Here is a 21,056-nt window from a genome sequence, read left to right as displayed (position 1 = left end):
TAATGTTCACAAAAAAATTGACTGTAACAAATTGGCCGAGCCTTTTAGTATATTATAAAAAAAAATATTAAGCAATATATCGCATTCAGCCCCTTAACATCCCATTGCTGGACATAGGCCTCTTTCTTTATGTAGGAGACGGATTGGCGGCTACGTCTCCTACTATGGATAACGATCGATATCAGGTATTTATGATAACAACCGGGACCGAATGCTTAACGTGGTCTCCGAGGTATTGTGGGGAGACCCACAAGGATAGACATCAAAAACAGAAAGAAATATAAATACAAATATTTCTAACTCGCATGACTACACCAAAGCGTAGGTTGTAAAAATAATAAATATTATATATATATATTGTTATAAAAAATCAAAACAATGTTTCGTTATACCGTCGGTCAAAAGTTCGCGAGTTTTATTATGTTGTTAACTTGACGATAAAAGTTACATAAACACAATTTTATCGTACAATTTAATATTTATTTGATGTATAAAAAAATTACTTTATTGACAATTTAAACTAACATAATTGTGTTTCCAGGCAAACGAAAAAAAAAAAACTTCAATATGTACGATTTTTATTTTTGTGTACCCACACATTAGGAATTCTAAACATTTTTGAATATCATATCAAAAATTGACCGCTTCAGCGGGATTCGAACCCGCGTCTCCGACTGACCGTGTCGGCGCTCTAGCCAATTAAGCTATGGAATGAATAGTTACGGGTCTCTGGGTCTCTGTAAAGAACTCACTATAGACGGCGCCACGGTTCGCTTAAACCGAAAATAAAAAATCATCATATCAAAAGTTTCGCTCTAGCGGGTGCATCGTTCCATAGCTTAATTGGCTAGAGCGCCGACACGGTCAGTCGGAGACGCGGGTTCGAATCCCGCTGGAGCGGTCAATTTTTGATATGATATTCAAAAATGTTTAAAAAAACTTCAATTATATCGACAAGTAATATAACGTAGGTAGACGAAAAAATAGCAAGTAAATACGCATTATCAATGATTACTCCAAAAGTTGTAATCCGATCTCGATGAAATTTAAATGTGTCCACATGATAAACACATCGGCTTTCGATTAAAGTAAAAATCATTAAAATCGGTACACCCAGTAAAAAGTTATGCGGATTTACAAGTTTCCCTCGATTTCTCTGGGATCCCATCATCAGATCTTAGTTTCCTTATCATGGTACCAAACTAGGGATATCTCCTTTCCAACAAAAAAAGAATTATCAAAATCGATTCATAAACGACGGAGTTATCCCCGAACATATATACATACGGTCTAATTGAGTAACCTCTATATATTATAAAGCTGACAAGTATATTTGTTTGGTTTTCTATTTTTTGTCTTTGATAGCCCATTTACCGAGGAAGGCTATAGCCTATAGGCTATTTTTTTTCTTCAATTTAACCCGTGTGAAACCGCATGGCACAGCTAGTAAAATTATAAGCGGCATGTAACAACAAAAGCAATACATACCGATAAAATATTTACACAATAAAAATAATAAGATTAATTGATTTTTGACTAGCCCGTTGGCGCAGTTTGTAGTGACCCTGCTTTCTGTGCCGCGGGTTGCGGGTTCGATTTCCTCCTGAGTCTGGGTGTAATATTTGTATTTATATTACATATGTATTATTTCTATTTATATTTATAAATATATATATATATATATATATATATATATATATATATAGTTATAAAAGTCAGCTGTTACCTATAACACAAGTATTAAGTTGCTTAACATAGGAACAGACGACCGTGTGTGTATGTTATAAGATATTTATTTATTTATTTATTATTTAATTTATTCACATTTCGGCACCACAGAATCTGAAGAAACAATTATTGTGATATCAATAAGTAACCACTATATCTATTAGATTAATATATTCACACGTTTGTCTCAATTTGTACACCTACACCGACACAATACCATCTCCTTTGCCCCTGGGTTATCTGAAAGAGATCGCTTTTCAGCGACAAGGCCGCCATTTGTACCTAATGATACTTTGTTAGAATCAATCTGTATTGTTATGTTATGTTATTCGATAGTTGTGATATAAAATGGCCTTATTTATATATTTCATGAAAGAAAATCACAGACAAAAACAACATTAATAATAGGCCAAAATAAATAATACGAGCTCGTAAGCCGCAATAACTCACTGTGCTGATTAATCAACATCCGGATCGATATCCGGCTCATGTAGAACCGGTCGAGGAAGTACTGTATCGAGTTCTCGATGCCCGGCTCCACCTCGTGATACTCCTTCAGCTCCAACACCCCCTGGGCCATGGTTTGAACCACGTCCGCGTGCCGGTTGCGGATGTGGACTAGACGCTCGCAAAACCTGACAGAGAGAGAAATTGCTTTGAAAATATAGTAATAATGACTAGTGCAGTTGAATTCGGGGGGAGGGGGGGGGGAGGTAAATGAGATAGGTTAATCAATATCCTTAGTGGACTTCTATTAATAACGTGATTTTTTTTTTGAAGTATTCTTTACGCACTCTCGACTTGGGCAGTAAGCTGGTAAATGAGTGACGGAAGCGTTACGTAGTGTGATCGGGCGAATCAAACGGAAATTGAGTGGAAGATATAAGTTGGATTGCGCTAAAGAACTTTAACTTCATTCGTGTGATGTACAGCACACTCGTTTTTTTTCTTCAGAATATTATCTTTAAATGTAAGTAATTGAATGTTATTTTGTTAGCAAAGCAATATAAGTAATTGAATGTTATTTAACCGCTGGCTTTGAAAGACACAGACCGAAGACGCGCAGCAGCGTCTTCGGTGCGACAAAGCCAGCCCCGCGGTCACCAACCCGCCTGCCCAGCGTGGTGACTATGGGCAACAGACATGAGTTCGCGCATTTCTGGCGCGAACTTGTGGAGGCCTATGTCCAGCAGTGGATTGCAATAGGCTGAAATGATGTGAGGTAACCAATTCCCGTAATGATGAGCTGTGTTCACATGGGTAGGTTCGGCAATACACTTGTTCTGCTCATGATGTTACAGGCACTAACGACGGTAACCGCTTACCATCAAACTGTACGAATGTTTGGCACCACAATACCTAGCATAAAAATAAACGAATAAGGCAACTTACTGTGTCAATGTGGGGGGGTCGGGTTCCTTCTTTTCAAACTCGATGATCTCCTCGAAGGAACGCTCGTACCACTGGTTCACGAGGCCAACCGATGGCATGCGGAGGAGATTCTCCGGTAGTAAGGCTATCTCCTTCATTATGTTTGCTAACCTGGAAGAAACCAAAGATATTCGTGGTCAGTTTTTAGCCGACTTAAAAATAAAAAACGAAGAGGTACGAAGAGGTTCGAAGAGGTGTTACCGTATAACTTTTTACTGGGTGTATTAATTTTTTTGATTTTTGATTCTTTTTTTTTATTAGACGGATAAATGGGACCACACGACAAAAACCTTGTTTGTGTGGTCCCATTTACGTTTGAGCAAAATCTGACAGGACGGAAGGATGAGGTTCTCAATTCGAATGTATTTTTTTTTATGTATGTTACTTCAGAACTTTTGACTGGGTGGACCGATTTCGACATTTTTTTTTTAATCGAAAGGTGGTGTGTGTCATTTGGTCCCATTTAAATTTATTTGAGATCTAACAACTACTTTTCGAGTTATATCTAATAATGCGTTTTTACTTGACGCATTTTTCGTCGACCTACGTTGTATTATAGCGCATAACTCTTTACTGGATGTACCGATTTTGATAATTCTTTTTTTGTTGGAAAGGAGATATCTCTAGTTTGGTACCATGATAAGGAAACTAAGATCTGATGATGGGATCCCTGAGATATCGAGGGAAACTCTCGAAAATCCGCATAACTTTTTACTGGGTTTTTATTTAATCGAAAGCTGATGTTTATCATGTGGTCACATTTAAATTTCATTGAGATCTGATTACAACTTTTGGAGTAATCTTTGATAATGCGTATTTACTTGACTCTTTTTTCGTCTACCTACGTTGTATTACTTGTCGATATAATTGAAGTCGGTTTTTTTCGTTTGCCTGCAAACACAATTATTATGTTAAATGGTTTTATTACAATAAAAATGATGTAGTGTAGTAAAGCTAAAAAATAATTCGGTAAGTCCTAGTTACCAGATCGCACCAATCTTCTCATCAATCTGGGGTATTGATCAGACAAATATATCAATGCACCGGTAGTTATTATCCTATTGTTATTTTACACCCTTGAAGGTAGAACTTTTACAAACTTTGAATTTCATATTTATTTATAGAGAATCAACAGCCTAAAAAATAAGTTTCAAGTTTCCAGCTCTAAAAATGACGATACTTCCAGGTAACTTTTCATCCCCATCTTTCAATCCCTTACCCCCTTTTTCGCATTAAAAATTAGCCAATGTCCTTTCTCAGGCTCTAGACTATCTGTGTACCAAATTTTATTAAAATCAAGTTACTTTCGCATTTATAATATGCGGATGCGGGTTAGCGGATATATTCCTACTATGAGTAACGATCGCTATCAGATGTACGTGATAACCGGAACCGACGGCTTAACGTGCTCTCCGAGGCACGGTGTGGAGATATACAAGGACTGCACAAACACCCAGACCACGACGCCTATGCCCAGCAGTGGGATATTACAGGCTGAAGCGTAATCAAATGTTGCTCTTTGCAATCTATCGTATCCCTCTTTTTAATCATATCTCAGCAACATTTAATGAATGTTTTTTTTATGTCACTAGGTCGGCAAACAAGCGTACGGCTCACCTGATGGTAAGCGATTACCGTAGCTTATAGACGCCTGCAACACCAGAAGCATCGCAAGCGCGTTGCCGACCCAATCCCCAATCCCCCCAGGAGCTCGGTCACCTTACTCACCAACAGGAACACAATACTGCTTGAAAACAGTATTATTTTGGTGTGATCTTCTGTAAGGTCGAGGTACTACCCCAGTCGGGCTGCTCCATATTTTAAGCAGGAAATTCCTGCTGTGCCCTACCTCAGTTAACGTTCTTCTATGAGAGAGTTCTCCAACGTAATTTTAACGTTTCCGACAAGCGTTCCCAGTTGTTATATAATTTATATACACATTAGTTACGAACGATATTATGTAGCTAGGTCAACAAGCCGCGATCGTATTATATTACTGGCCGGTTATCAGCGGTTGTCCGCTATTGAATGACATCTGAGTGATGACAACTTGTGGTGCGGTTTCGTGTACAACATAATTTACGACTATAACAATTGACAGTTTTATTTTAAAGAGTAAATGCGGAGTTTCTTGCCGTTTCTTCTCTGCATAATCAATATTCCGAATCGATGGTGGCTTCACTTTAACTGAAGTAATCAAGCAAACTGGTGGTCGCCCAGTGGGTCGAAATTCGACCATAATTAATTTAAATTATAAATTTGAAACTTGAATATTAAACAAAAGAGTATATATGTATGTGTCGTGCGAGCGTGCATGCGTGCGTGTGTGTGTGTGTGTAATGTTTTTTTTATTGATTTAATTTATTTTTATGCATAATTTTTAAAAAGTATAAGCATTTTGCAGTCGTTCTCTATTAAATCAATAAGTATGCAAAATTTCACACACCTCCGTCCTATCAATTTTCGTAAAAAAGGGGTACAAAGTTTTTGCTTCACGTATTACGTTTTACGTAGTAATTTATATACTAATTAATATACAGATAAAATGTGAAATAATTTTCATTTGGAAAGTAACGATTACAAAATGCTCATAATTCGCATTAAGATATTATTTTGATTTGATTCTGTGATATGATATATATTTGAGATATAAATTCAAGGTGACATTTCTGTTTGTATGTTACTGTGCACCTGGGTGGATAGGGGTATAAATGCACCTAAAACATGACACTTGCAACACTTCTGAAATGTTGATAGCTCAAAATAAGAATAATAAATATAATAAATACCCCGTTTTATACACAAATATATTTAGAAGTACATTATTATTAATAAATCTTATACGAGTATAAGTATATCTTATATAAAATTCCCGTGTCACAATGTTAGTTCCGATACTCCTTCGAAACGACTGGACAGATTTTTATGAAATTTTGTGTGCACATCGGGTAGGTCTGAGAATTGGCCAACATTTATTTTTCATATCCCTAAGTTATAAGGAGGGGGGGATTTAGGGGGTTAATAACATTTATGGCAAAAAACGTTCGCTGGGTCAACTAGTAATTATATAAAATTACACACCAAAAAATCTATACCTACGCATATAACTCTACGTACACGAGATAACTTTATCTACATACAAGTGACGTCATCGCCTCTGTTTATTTGCCTTATATTATAAATCCACATCAATCAAAGGTCGATAAACTTTTCAGATGATAATTATCTGATACTTCAATTTTAATGATGAAACCCTTGGATCAACGCACCCTACGCTCTACGTTCTTTTGTAAAATGACGTTGTGTCATTAACACTAAATTATGTCCTGTATGTTCTACAAACAATATAAATAAAAACCGGCCAAGTGCGAGTCGGCCTCGCACGCCAAGGGTTCCGTACAAACAAAATTATTAATAATTGTGTTTGCAGGCAAACGAAGAAAAACCGATTTCAATTATATCGACAAGTAATACAACGTAGGTAGACGAAAAAATAGTCAAGTAACTACGCATTATCAAAGATTACTTCAAATTTGTAACCAGATCTCGATGAAATTTAAATGTGATGACCACATGATAAACATCGGCTTTCGATTAAATTAAAAATCATCAAAATCGGTACACCCAGTAAAAAGTTATGCGGATTTTCGAGAGTTTCCCTCGATTTCTCAGGGATCCCATCATCAGATCCTGGTTTCCTTATCATGGTACCAAACTAGGGATATCTCCTTTCCAACAAAAAAAAGAATTATCAAAATCGGTTGATAAATAAAAAAAATATCATACATAAAAATATATATATACGGTCGAATAGAGTAACCTCCTTTTTTTGAAGTCGGTTAAAAATATTTTATTATTATTTGATGTAACTAAGGACGTATGCTTTTCGCAATTTTTCTTTTATCTGTGCTATAAGACGTTGCTTCATACTAAATTTCAAGATTCTGAGTTCACGGGACCCTGTAGGTTTTGATTCCCTTGCGAGTGTCGATTTGTAACACAAACGGCCGTATCTTATGATTGCGTTGCCTTAGAAGTTTGATTTTTTCACAGCTCCAAGGGAAAGTAAGCCGGAGTATTAAATATGAATTACAGACGGACAACAAAGTGATCTCATAAGGGTTCCGTTTTGTTTTCTTTATTAGTTACGGAACCCTAAAAATGAAAAAAATATAAAGAAAATTTAATTTATCCATGAAAAAAAATATAGCGATATGCCTTGTCAGCTAATTGAAAATATTAATTGACAGTTAAAAAAACGCTGAATTTCGGCACTACCGTTTTGGGGTTCGATTCCCATACATGACAAACATTTGTATTGGCCATACAAATGTTTGCCGTGGTCTGGGTGTTTGTGCAGTCCTTGTGGGTTTTTCCACGGTGCCTCGGAAAGCACGTTCAGCCGTCGGTCCCGGTTGTTATCATGTACACCTGTTAGCGATCGTTACCCATAGTAGGAAATATATCCACCAACCTGCATTGGAGCAGCGTTGTGGATGAACATCTGATTCTTCTCCTACATAGGGAAAGAGGCCTATGCCCAGCAGTGGGATATCACAGGCTGAAGCGTTATGCAAGTGTGACAGCGTCACAAAGTGGGAGGCAGGGGTTCAACGTGATCAAAATTTCGCATGACTGGTTTTCCATTGAAACACGATCGTTATAATAACTCGGTCTTGTAAATAACATGTACAAGGTCACATACGCGATATAACTCTTGAAGTACGTGTTAATCTTATTAGGAACAGCTGAGGTTATCGGAAAGGAAATATTTATTCCAGATAACGATTAATACATTATTTACTGAGTTATTTATTTTGATTATTTATTTTAAATTTTTAACATAAGTTTTTATAAGCTACTGGTCCACATGATGATACGTGGGTTACCGTACACGCCTGCTACTCGATCCTTCCCAAGATCTTTGGCCATCTTACTCACCACAGGAACCGAACTCTGCTCTTGAGAGCAGTATTATTTATCTGTGACCTTCTGTCGCAGATCTTCTGTCGCAGATTGCAGCTAAATAATAAGTGAAGCAAAAACTTTGTACCCCTTTTCACGAAAATTGCGCGGACAGAGGAGTATGAAATTTCGCACACTTATAGTTTATATAGAGGCGTGCAAAATGCTAACATTTTTTTAATTATGCTTTAAAAAACATTACACACTACCATATATTTGACACACACACACACACACACACACACGCATATATACCCTTTTGTTTATTATTTGCCTTTGACAACAGAACCTTAATAATCCACTGGGTTAAAACTAGTTAATATAAAAAGGCAAAAGAAGAAAACAAGTTATAATAAATATACAAGCTATAAAAATATAACCATAAACACAACACACACATACATTTATACGTCATTACAAACACATATTTACTGATTTATTTCATACTAGCTATGATACCCGGCGTCGATCGGGAGTTGATATGAGATTACGTGGTAGTTGAAAAATAAACTATGACGTAAAAAGTAAAAAAAATAATATCAAAAAGTAAAATTATATAGAAGGTGCCACGGTCGCTTAGACCGAATATAAAAATCATCATATCAAAATTTTCGATCTAGCGGGTAGATCGTTCCATAGCGCCGACACGGTCAGTCGGAGACGCGGGTTCGATCCCCGCTGGAGCGGTCAATTTTTCATGTAATATTCAAAAATGTTTTCAAATCTTTTCTCGTTAAAATGTTAACAGACTTTAAAACATCACACTATGACTATATTAGAACAGCAGCAAGTTATGTAAAATACCATTTTTTTTCTTAAGTTATTTTAATGTTTCCCTAATGGCGTTTACAATGTCACTGACGGAGGAGGGCGGATACTAAAAACCAACCAGTCATGAAGGAACATGGAAACTTCTTAAGCTCCATCTAACTTATATCTCCCTATTAACATCCGTTCGCCTCGTCCGATCACACTTTTCGTAACGCTCTCGTCACGCATTCACCAGCTTACTCCCCACGTCGAGCGTGTATAATGAACTTTGAATTAAAAAAACGAGTTTGCTTAAGACCACACGACTGAAGTAAAACTCGAAACGTTACCCTCTCTCTTTCTATCTTCACTAACTTACATCTCCTTCTCAACTTCCGTTCGCTTCGCCCAGTCACACTTTTCGTGACGCTCTTGTCAGGCATTCACCAGCTTCAAGGCTCTGGGTTGAAGTTCATCTTATGGGATATCTCTTAGTTTTTTTTTTTTTTTTTTAATGTCACTAGGTCGGCAAACAAGCGTACGGCTCACCTGATAAGCCTGGTAAGCGATTACCGTAACTTATAGACACATGCAACACCAGAAGCATTGCAAGCGCGTTGCCGACCCAATCCCACATCAATCGAACATCGTCGAGATGAAGGCAAGCCCTAACGGAGTGGGAGGTCCAGCTACAACTATGAAATAGGTCAAACATAAGTTGTTAACTAACCGAACAGGTAGCTCCTTCCTCAGGAACAGGTAGGATTTCCTCTCGCACGCGTTCAACCCTGCAAAAAAACGAAATTTATGGTTAGGTTAGGTTAGAAAAGCCATTTTATACTATGTCCAAATCATTTTATGCATCATAAATATGTAGTTTATGTCTCAAGATTTTATTGAAGTTATACATCTTTTGGCGCGAAAGGGAAAAATGATGACAGTAAATTTTTACGATGCGCGCGCACGCCATCACAAAAAACCGACACCCCGAAGTTAGCTGAAGTCAACGACGAAGAAATTAGCAACGTGAAGTTAGCTAACCAATGAAGTATAAACTTTTAACGTGCGTACATAAGTACACACGCATATTTTTTTTAAAGTATATAATACATAAGCCAATTATTCGTTTTAAGATTATAGTAACAATGATGATTGACGGTGTTCTTAAAGAGTGATTGCGGAATTTCTTGCCAATTCTTCTCTGTAGATCACAAATATTATTAAAGAATACTGTTTACGACTAACTGGGATAGGGGTATTCCGTTACGGGGCGAGGTGGCGAATGCTAGCGCGACCCCATCTCGCCCCACCCAGGCGGACGACTGCTCACGCGTGGTGGTTTTTTAGTCAGTAGGAGTCTAAGATAACCCTCTGACGCCCCCGCGCTGGAGGGTATCCATTAAGGATTTTCCCCACGTAAAAAAAGGGGTATTCCATTAATCACGTGAGACTCGAAAGGCGAGGGGGGCGGCTGGAAAAAATCACGAAATATCACAAGATTAATTTATTTTTAATAATTAATCACTTAATTTATTTCAAAACAAATAAATATGGTATGAGGGAGGGCGGTAGTCTAAAACCTTCCAAGATATCCAAGGGGGGTAGAGGGCTAAAATGTTGCTAATAACATAACGTCATTAATAGACGACCCCAAAGATAGTCTGTTCGGAAATCGATAGCGTCAAATCGCGTGTGTTTGTTAGTTACGTCACAATAAGGCGTAACCTTTATGCTGACGATCCATTACGTAAAAGGTATGAATCCGACTGATTGTCATTTATTATTTTTTACTGACTTCAAAAAAGGAGAAGGTTTCTCAATTCGAACGTAAATATATATATATATATATATATATATTTTCTATGTGTTCGCGGGTAATATTGTTTTGTAATTATTATTATTTTGCTGGAAAGGAGATATCCCAACGTTGGTACCATGATAAGGAAACCAGGATCTGATGATGGCATCCCCGAGAAATCGAGGGGAACCTTCAAAAATCGCAGTGACGACCATAGCCTATGATTGCTGTACGTGTATTTGTATGCCTGCATTATTAGTATAAATGCATCATGCATCAATGCATCTAAAAGCCTCTATTCCTAATAAAATTAAAATAAATTATAAAAAATATTGCGAGAAAGTGCAGTGTGGCTGTTCAAATTTTTTTTTACTGCCTACCCTGTTTAAAAACTTTATGCACGCTACTGGCTAGGCGCTACGCTTCAGCCTGTAATATCCCACAGCTCATGCATAAGTCATAATTCTCAGGACAGGCATAAGTCTCTTTCCGCATATAGGAGAAGGATCAGAGCTTAATCCGCCACGCTGCCCCAATGATGATGAGTGCATTTGTTGTTATTTTTATTCTGTTTAATTTCGTTGTGTTAATACAAGTTGAATTTACACAAATTTACTAATATTAATAGTATTAGATAACAGTTTTAGTTAGTACTTAAACTTATACTTAAAATTAATTTTGAAAAATTCGGCCATTATTTCGAAAAAGAAATTAAAATTTTGTCTATGATTTTAGCTATAACCTTCGCGTGCCTGGTTTCCATTAAAGCGATCTATTCAACGAGCTTAACTTGTTAAAAGCTGGCAGATTGGATAGTAATTATTCCGTAGAGGATCGCTTTTCAGCTGATGCAGTTAAACCAATCAAGGGGTGAATAGAATCAAAATTATTTTATTCCCATAGAAATAAAATTATGCACCTAGGTCTATCGTTATGTGTTCGTACGGCAGTACTGGATAGGTTTCAAATTAATTCTTCTATAATTCTAATTTTTATTTCGTTGACACTGGACCCGAAATAATCCATCGACAAGTAACACGACGTAGGTAGTCGATAAAACAAATACGCGTTATTTCAAACAATACTCGTCAGATCTCGAGCAAATTTAAAAGGGACCACATGACATAGTGGCGTAGCGAGGGAGGGGGGGCAAGGGGGACATCATGCCATCCGCCGGCCGGGCATGGTCCGCAAGACAAAGAAATTGCTGTACATATTATATGGTTTTCGAATGGAGGAGGGGGCGCTAAGAAGGTATTGTGTCCTGGGGGCGAGTTAAGCTCGCTACGTCACTGACAAGACAAGCACCAGTTTCCTATTAAAAAAGAATCATCAAAATCGGTCCCGATTGTTATCATGTACAACTGATAGCGATCGTTACTCATTGTAGGGAATATATCAGCCAACCCGTATTGTAGCAGCGTGGCGGATTAAGCTCTGATCCTTCTCCTACATGGGGAAAGAGGCCTATGCCCAGTAGTGGGATATTACAGGCTGAAGCATCAAAATCGGTATACCCAGTAAAATGTTTTTGTGGTAAACACACACATACACACAAAAATCAGTCGACTTGACAACCTCTTCTTTTCAAGTCGGTTAAAAAGTGATTTCTATTAACACTTATCGCACTCCAGTGATACGTGAGCGCGTGGGTGCTTCGTGTCCCTCCTTATCATTTAATTTTCCAAGCAGCTGTCAACTCGTTTCGCGGCTCGACGACTCGGAAAGTGTCTTAACGTGTTTTGTATTAGACGTTACATTGTAGACAGATACCTATTGAGATAGGTATTATATATATATATATATATATATATATATATATATATATATATATATATATATAATACCTATCTCAATAGGTAATATATATATATATATATAATGTTTGTCTGTATGTCTTTTATAGAATCGTAAACTATGAATTTGATCATGTCATTGAGGTGTGAGGTACGGGGAGATACAGTAAAAGGCGCACAAGTGTTCCGGACAACGCTCTGATTTATTCTGCATACATATAATGAAAATACATGTCTTATAAACTAAATGTTACTACACTACACCACCGGGGCAAAATAAAAAAATAAAAATTAATTACATAATTAAGTTTTTTTTTTTTTTGTATAAGTATATAATGTAAATATGAAAAGTTTTAATAAGTAAAAGTAATAGTAATAAAACAATTAGTATGTATCTAAATATAGTATACAATAATTTGAAATGATTTAGAAATAAACATTAATTATTTATCTTTTACAAAAAGTTTTGTTCTATTTTTATGAATAATTTCAATTTTATTATTTCTCAAAATTTTTACATTCGGTTCCTGCTCTTCAATAACTAAATACGGGCCATTATACAAGGTATCTAATTTTCCTCCTGTTTCATTTTTTACTAATAACATATCATTTGGTTTGTATTTTATTTTATTTACCTTTTTATCATATTTCTGTTTTCTTTTCTCTTTAGACTTTAACAAATTTTCTCTCGCATCCCTATTAGCTGTCTGTAACCTGTACTTTAATTCTAAACTGTAATTGTCTGGATTGTATAAAGGTTCAATGTCAGAAGAAATTCTACTAGGTATTTCACATGATTTTCCAAAAACTAACTCGTATGGTGCATATCTTGTACTTGAGTGAATTGTATTATTATATGTAAAACACCAAAATGGTAGCCATTGGCTCCATGTCTCTGGATGGTTATCACATTGTATGCGCAAAAATGAACCTAAATGTTTATGTGCATTTTCAAGAGAACCAATAGTTTGATGATGGTATGCAGTAGAACTTAGTTTTTCTATATTTAGTAACTTACAAACCTGTTCCATTGTATCCGATATAAATTCAGTTCCACGATCCGTAGTGATGACCTTTGGGATTCCGAACCTTAAAATGAAATTATTCACAAAATTCTTAGCTATACTTACCGTTTCCTTATTTCTAAGAGGATATGCCTCTACAAATTTACTTAATTCACATTGTATTGTTAATATATATTTATTATCTTCTAAATCTCTATCTAATGGACCTATTATGTCTAGAAAAACTTTTTCCAAAGCAGAACTAGCTGTGGTTGTAATAACTAGGGGTTCCTTAATATGCCTAGAATGTTTACTTTTTTGACATTTTTCACACTTTCTAACGTAACTCTTAACATCATTTTCTATTCCTGGCCAGTAGAATTTACGTTTTATGTTATTTACCATTCTGCGAATCCCAGCATGTCCGCTTGTGGGTAGCAGATGATAGTCATTCATAATAAATTGTTTTTCCTCGTCACTATCTATTCTTTTTATACCTTTCAAAATACAAATCCTTGGACCGTTATATTTATTTTTACTTTTTATTTCTTCTATAAGACTCCTTATAAATAACGCGTTATCTTCTTTCTTTATAATGCATATTTCTCTAATTTCTAACTTTTCACATATTTTCCTCAATTTTTCCACAAAAACGTCTCGCGTATAATGTGCTTTAAAATCAAGGTTAACATATAATATATTTTTATTTTTATTAAATGCGAAACATTCAGATTCGACATCCATATATTTTTTCTCTTTCATTTTTCTTAGTTCTTTCCCTTGTATTAAACTTAACTCAACTGATCCACTCGGTATTCTAAGTATTTCCACAACACTTGGTTGATCAGGCCAATTGTTCGGGTCAATACTTGGAATATCGCTTATCATTCTATCATCTCCACTTTCATTCTTTCTTTCTGCCTCTTTTACTTTCTTAGCCTGTGCTCTTGTTGTTACTGCTAATAAACTTTCATTCATAGCTTTCAAATCTTGGGAAGTCATACTTATTCGCGATAAAGCGTCCGCTATTACATTTTCTTTACCTTTCACGTATACTACTTTAAAATCATACTCTTCTAGTGCTAACCGAAATTTTAAAAGTCTACTTGAAGGGTCTTTTAGTCCAAATAGGTATATAAGGGGTTTATGATCCGTCATAATAGTAAAAGTACGTCCAAATAAATATGGTCGAAAATATTTTACACTCCAAACTATGGCAAGTAGTTCTTTCTGTATAGTTGGGTAATTTAATTCAGCTTTATTCAAAGGTCTACTAGCATATGCTACAGCTCTCATGTTATTATTACAAAGTACTGCACCTATTGCTGTCCCTGAAGCATCAGTTTGTAATATAAATTCTTTTGAAAAATCAGGGTATTGTAGAATGGGTGGATTTATTAAAGCATTTTTCAAAATATTAAATGATATCTCACATTGTTCAGTCCACTCATATTTGACATTCCTCCTACAAAGTTTATTTAAACAATTAGTTAATTCAGCAAAATTTTTAATAAACTTTCTATAGTAATTACACATTGCCACAAAACGTCTCAACTCATCGACGTTCGTCGGTATTGGGTAATTTTGAATAGTCTTAATTTTGTCTTGGTCTGGTTGAATTCCTTTAGAGGATATCGTATGGCCTAAATATAATAGTTCTGTTTTTAAGAATTGACATTTACTCGGATTTAGTTTGAGATTGACTTTACGTAAGCGTTCGAAAATTTCTATTAAGTTTTTATTATGTGATTCTAAATTTCTTCCGAAGCAAACACAATCGTCTAAATAAATAAAACAATTTATATAGTTAAGACCTGACATAGCTACTGACATGACTCTAGAGAAAGCGCTGGGACTGATCTTTAGCCCCATAGGTAGACGTTTCATTTGAAACTGACCTGTACTAGTTGTAAATGATGTGATTGGTCTAGATTCGGGTTTTAATGAACATTGATAATATGATTGACTTAGGTCTAAATGAGAGAAATAAATTGCGCCTGATAACGAATCCAATATCTCTGTTATGTTTGGTAATGGAAATTTATCATCCTGTATTACTTCATTTAACTTTCGATAGTCTATAACTAATCTCCACTTTTTATTATTTTTGTCATCTGATTTTTTGGGTACTAACAATATCGGACTGGACCATTCACTTTGTGATGGTTCTATTATGTCATCAGCTAACATTTGTTTAATTTGTTTATCTACTTCAGGTTTTAAACTATGTGGTAATCTATATGGTTTTATATAAACTGGATTTACATTTCGTTTCAAATTAATTGATTGTTCACACAAGTTAGTAGTCGTAAGCTTATCACCGGGTAAATAAAATATGTCAGCATACTTTGAACAAATACTCTCTATACTGTTACGTTCACTTGTACCTAAGTGATCAAGTTTCAAAGATTGCAACAATGTTTTTGCACGTGTAGAGTTCGAAGTACACTTATCAAAAGAACAAACATTATACTCTTTTAATGGTAATAGCTGAGGTTGAAAAATTGGAATAATAATTTCTTTGTCACTAGTATTCATTAATCTAATAGGTATTATGTTATTTTTTGGTTTTACTATTAAACTAGCTAAAAATAAATTTTCTTGTAATTCTTCCTGTACAATCACACTATCTTCTTTCACATCTGAATTTAATTTTATATAATGAATAGTTTCGCATCGTGCTGGTATCGTTATATAGTCTGTACATAATTTAGGTGAAGTATATAATGGTATCTGGCTTTGTTTTTCATTTGTTAACATTAATATATTTTTCTCTAAATCGATAATCGAATAAAAATTGTTTAGAAAATCTAACCCAATTATTCCATCTGATTTACAAGGTAATTCCTCAAACAAATAAAATTTGTGTTCATAATTAGTTCCATCTAACGCCTGTAAAGTTAAATAAACATAACCCTCTGAATATGTCTTGCCACCTATACCGTTAATGACTATAGGGTCTTTATGTATCGGTGTATGTTTCGATAATATACTACTACGAATAGCCGATAAAGATGCACCGGTATCTAGTAACCACGAACATTTTTTTCTATAGATATTTAAGAATATGTATTTTACATTGTTTTCGTAATTTAAAATATAATTTTTAGTCCCGAAAAAACTGTTTCGGTTCAGTAGTTTTTTCTTCTTCAAGTTGTACCGAACAAATATTTTGCTTACTACGGTTACCGCTACTATTGTAAACTCGACGGGGACCTCGAGTCGGGGTCGAGTGGTTTTTGTTAGAATAATATCCTGAATTATTATAATTATTTTTAACATACATACCTGTACGAGGGGTATTATTGAGATTGTTGTTCCGTCCACGATGTGAGTAAAAATTAGTTTTATTGGTTCGTCCGCCTCTGCCTCTTTGGGAAGACCTATAGTAGGGGATTCGATTACCTCTTCTTTGCGCGTTGAATATATTGTTAGACGATGAAGGTTGTCCCAACTCCTCGTCTTCAGCAGCACGGACTGCATCCTTCAACTCGGAGTAGTCTCGAGCTGATATAATTGTGCTGAGTCGCCTATTACGTAATCCATCTGCAAATCTTTTAATCGCTAATTTTTCATTAATAGGTCTCAATATCTCACAAGCCTTCGGGTTTCCGTTGCTCTGTGCTATAGTGAGGCCTACAAATAACTCAGATAATTTATCTCCATACTCATGAATTGACATATTATTTTGAGATAAGTTATTTAATTGGCTAAGTATCGCATTTGCTGATTTTTTTGTTAATAAAGAATTTCTAATATCATGGATTAAGCTCTTTACATCACTATATTCGCTTTTTAATTTTAATTTAGCACATTTAGTTAACCTGGTTTTTAATACAAATGAAATTAATAATTTTTTCTGTGTGAAATCTACAAGATACTCATCATACATTTCAATTCCGTCAATAATTTTTTCAGTAGTTTCTTCCGTATTATCCATTACGGGAATTAAAGAAGTAGCAGTTTTTAAGTCGAACCTATCCATTTTTGTTATTTCCGATTTTTCCATTATACTATCCACACAATTAATTTTGTAACTTAAAATTTTATTATATACTAATTCAATGCGTTCTAATATTCCATAAACATAATCTTTTAATTCAACTTTACATTTTTGTTCGTTAAAAATATTAATAATATCTTTATATTCACGAAATAGTTTTTCAGCTTTTACAATTTTTTTATTCACATTACCTGTATATTGTAATCTTCTAGTGGGACCTAATTTCCTTAAATCAATTTGAATTTCACTTAACTTATTTAAAATAATTTCTAATTCTTTTTCCATATAGTTTTAAACTTACAGTCAATATTACACATAGTTCTTACATATTTTACGTAAATATGGTATGAAATCTATACACAGAAATTAACAATAGAGGGGAAGGAAAGGTTTTCACTTCACATATTTTCACTTTTCATTTATATTATTATTACTTTTTAACTTTTTACTTTCACTATTCACTTTTCACTATACCGTATCTCCTCCGTCAGCGTTTGTAGGGTTGAATCTGCCAGAAAACCTCTGCCGAATTCTCGTAAAAAATTCAGACTGCATTCTTTTTTCTATCCATTTTCTTTCTTTATTTCTCCAGCTTTTCCATGCCAAGTAAACCATAGTACAAATAAAAATTATTAGGGCCACGGTGATTAAAATATTACTCGTTTTTATGTTACTTTCGATTTCTGTAATTCCTCCAGTGTTACTCCCTGCAGCGGCATTCTGCGTTATTAATATTTCCTTATCTTCGTTTTTCGAGTAATTTTTCCCCATATTACTTATTAATTAGATATAGTTTTAATGAAGGTCTCACTTTATTCACTGCTCGTTATAAATTATAAATTCTTCAAAAGTTGCACCGAGGCACACTGGAATCCGTCGCGTTTGCGTTTTGCGCCGGTCACCCGACACTCGCAACCGCCACGGCCTGGCAGGGTCGCCATGAGGTGTGAGGTACGGGGAGATACAGTAAAAGGCGCACAAGTGTTCCGGACAACGCTCTGATTTATTCTGCATACATATAATGAAAATACATGTCTTATAAACTAAATGTTACTACACTACATCATGATCTTCGGCAAAGTGTTATGCATGAGCCCACAAAGATTTCGAGTTGGTACGACCATAATTGTGTTTGCAGGCAAACGAAGAAAAACCGACTTCAATTATATCGACAAGTAATACAACGGAGGTAGACGAAAAAATAGTCAAGTAAATACGCATTATCAAAGATATTATATCGACAAGTAATACAACGGAGGTAGACGAAAAAATAGTCAAGTAAATACGCATTATCAAAGATTATACATTATATACAAGAGTTGTAATCAGATCTCGATGAAATTTAAAATGGTCGATGTAAGATGTTTTGAAAGAATTTAAAAATACCGCTAAAGATACCCAACATATACAGAGTATATAATTTCTATAATTCCTTTTTTTTAACATAATTTACAAACCCCGCATGTGTATACGGACCTAACCTAACAAGCATTACATTATTTCATTAAAAGTAAAACTCCAAACAATTGAAACGTCCTAAAACCTAAATAAAAAACCATGTCAACATCCATAGAGTAAACGGACAGCGAACACAAATGAGGGTACAAAGTCCGTCATTATTTTGTTCATATTTAAAAACAACTCCGTCCTTGATGTGTGTGGACTGTGGCCACACAAACAACACAGCGTGACGTATGTGTGTTACGTATTATATATTATTTTACACAAACATGTGAAAAAAATATTATTGGTTCTCATAAATAAAATAAAAATAAAACGAGAACATCGTCTACGTAGTCGAAGTCAACTATGAGTGGACGAAAGCTATGTTGATCAATAAAGTATTACCGTGTAATTAGAACTTAAAAAGCCGACCGATGGCGGGATGACCATCTAACTGCTGGCTTTGAAATACACAGGCCGAAGACGGGTAGCAGCGTCTTCGGTGCGACACAGCCAGCCCTGCGGTCACCAACCCGCTTACCCAGCGTGGTGACTATGGGCAAAACACATGATTTCACACCATTTTTGGCGCAAGCTTGTAGAGGCCTATGCCCAGCAGTGGACTGCGATAGGCTGAAGTGATGATGATGATGATGAGTGATGTGTAATCGAAGTTTGCTCCCTAAGACACAGGCCGGTGGTATAAAAAAAGAAGAGTGTGGTTTTATGAAACTAAGATGAAGTTAAACTTTAGTGATTAAAAAATTTACATGAATACACACAGATTAAAATAAATTAAAATTGCGCGAATAAGTGAGAATATAAATGCTATAAATGCTACACGATCAGCTGATGCGAGCAACGGGCGCCGCCATATTGGCCTTGGCTGCTCTGCCATGCGCCTTTCCTTCATCCCTACTTCGCGGCCTGTAATGCGACATGCGATAGATGAACAAAAAAATTGGGGGCGATAAAATAAAAGCTTCGCTTAAAAATTATTGGGAGTGACATCGTACGATAGCAATTCGATAGCAATAGCATTGCTGATCTGCCTTGAGAGCGACGTTTCACGGTGCAATCTCTATCGAGATAATATAATAATTTCAAACATCGCGGTAATCATTCTGAAGGAGTTATTAAGAGTTATCGAAGTAGGGCAGAGAAGGAAATATCTTGATGGAAATCTGGGGAGTCCGACTAGTACCTCGACCTTACTGAAGACCACGGCTAAATGATACTGCTGTCAAGCAGTGTAGTGTTCCTGTTGGTGAGTTTGGTAGCCATAGATAATAGGAATGGTCGGGGGTATGGTTGGTAACGCACTTGTGAAGCTCATTACATTTACCTACCCTCATAACATTGTCGGGTCTATATGACTGAAAATGACGAAAAAAATATTACATTTTTAACCTATTACCACTAACAATGTCCAATTAAAAATAACTCATTTTCATTTAACGCCAGAAACAACACGGGTAATAAATTTGGGCTATTTTTAAAAGAGTCGAACGAGCGGTAGACTTCGAGACGAGGACTTTGCGACCGACTTGTTTATTTATAAAATATTATTTATAAACAAACATGACCTTGAAGTATTTATATATGTGTTTTGGATTTATCTGACATACGGCCAGTTTCAATACTCTTATCTATCTCTGAATTTACTCCTCCTAAGTGGCTGAGCCGATTTGGTTGAAATTTTGTATGAGTTTGTACAGGTTAAATATTTCTATGGGTTCATGGATGGTTTGAAAACACAACTGGACCCGGTAAGTGTCGTTGTTATCGGTTTACCTTTCACTTCAGCCTGTAATATCCCACTGCTGGGTATAGGCTCTTTCCACATGTATGAGAAGGATCAGAGCTTAATCCACCACGCTAATCCAAAGCGGGTTGGCGAATATATTCTCTACTAAGAGTACCTAACGATCGCTATCAGGTGTACATGATAACAGCCGACGACAGCTTAGCGTGCTCTCCGACTCAGGGTGGAGGGACTGCACAAACACCCAGATCACGGTAAACATCTGTATGGCCAATACGGATGTTTGTCATGTGCGGGGATCGATCCCGCAACCGCCAGCGCAACAGCCACAAACCAGTACTGTGACCGTGGCGCTAACGCGGTGTCTACTAAT

The 21,056-nt window shown here is 35.7% G+C and overlaps 1 protein-coding gene across 1 annotated transcript in view; it reads right to left on the bottom strand.

Moving 5' to 3' along the window:
* The window catches only part of LOC123667907 (pyruvate dehydrogenase (acetyl-transferring) kinase, mitochondrial), a 60,775-nt gene that overhangs the window by 6,728 nt on the left and 32,991 nt on the right, over nt 1–21,056 (bottom strand). Inside the window, exons 2-4 of the mRNA XM_045601739.1 lie at nt 9,605–9,662; nt 3,121–3,270; nt 2,179–2,363 (exon numbers count right to left, since the gene is read on the bottom strand). Of these exons, the coding sequence (XP_045457695.1) occupies nt 2,179–2,363; nt 3,121–3,270; nt 9,605–9,662 (393 nt within the window). The remainder of the gene's footprint in view (nt 1–2,178; nt 2,364–3,120; nt 3,271–9,604; nt 9,663–21,056) is intronic.

Source organism: Melitaea cinxia, chromosome 29 (assembly GCF_905220565.1).
Source record: "Melitaea cinxia chromosome 29, ilMelCinx1.1, whole genome shotgun sequence".
NCBI lineage: Eukaryota > Metazoa > Arthropoda > Insecta > Lepidoptera > Nymphalidae > Melitaea > Melitaea cinxia.
This window is presented reverse-complemented; position numbering and strand designations above follow the sequence as displayed.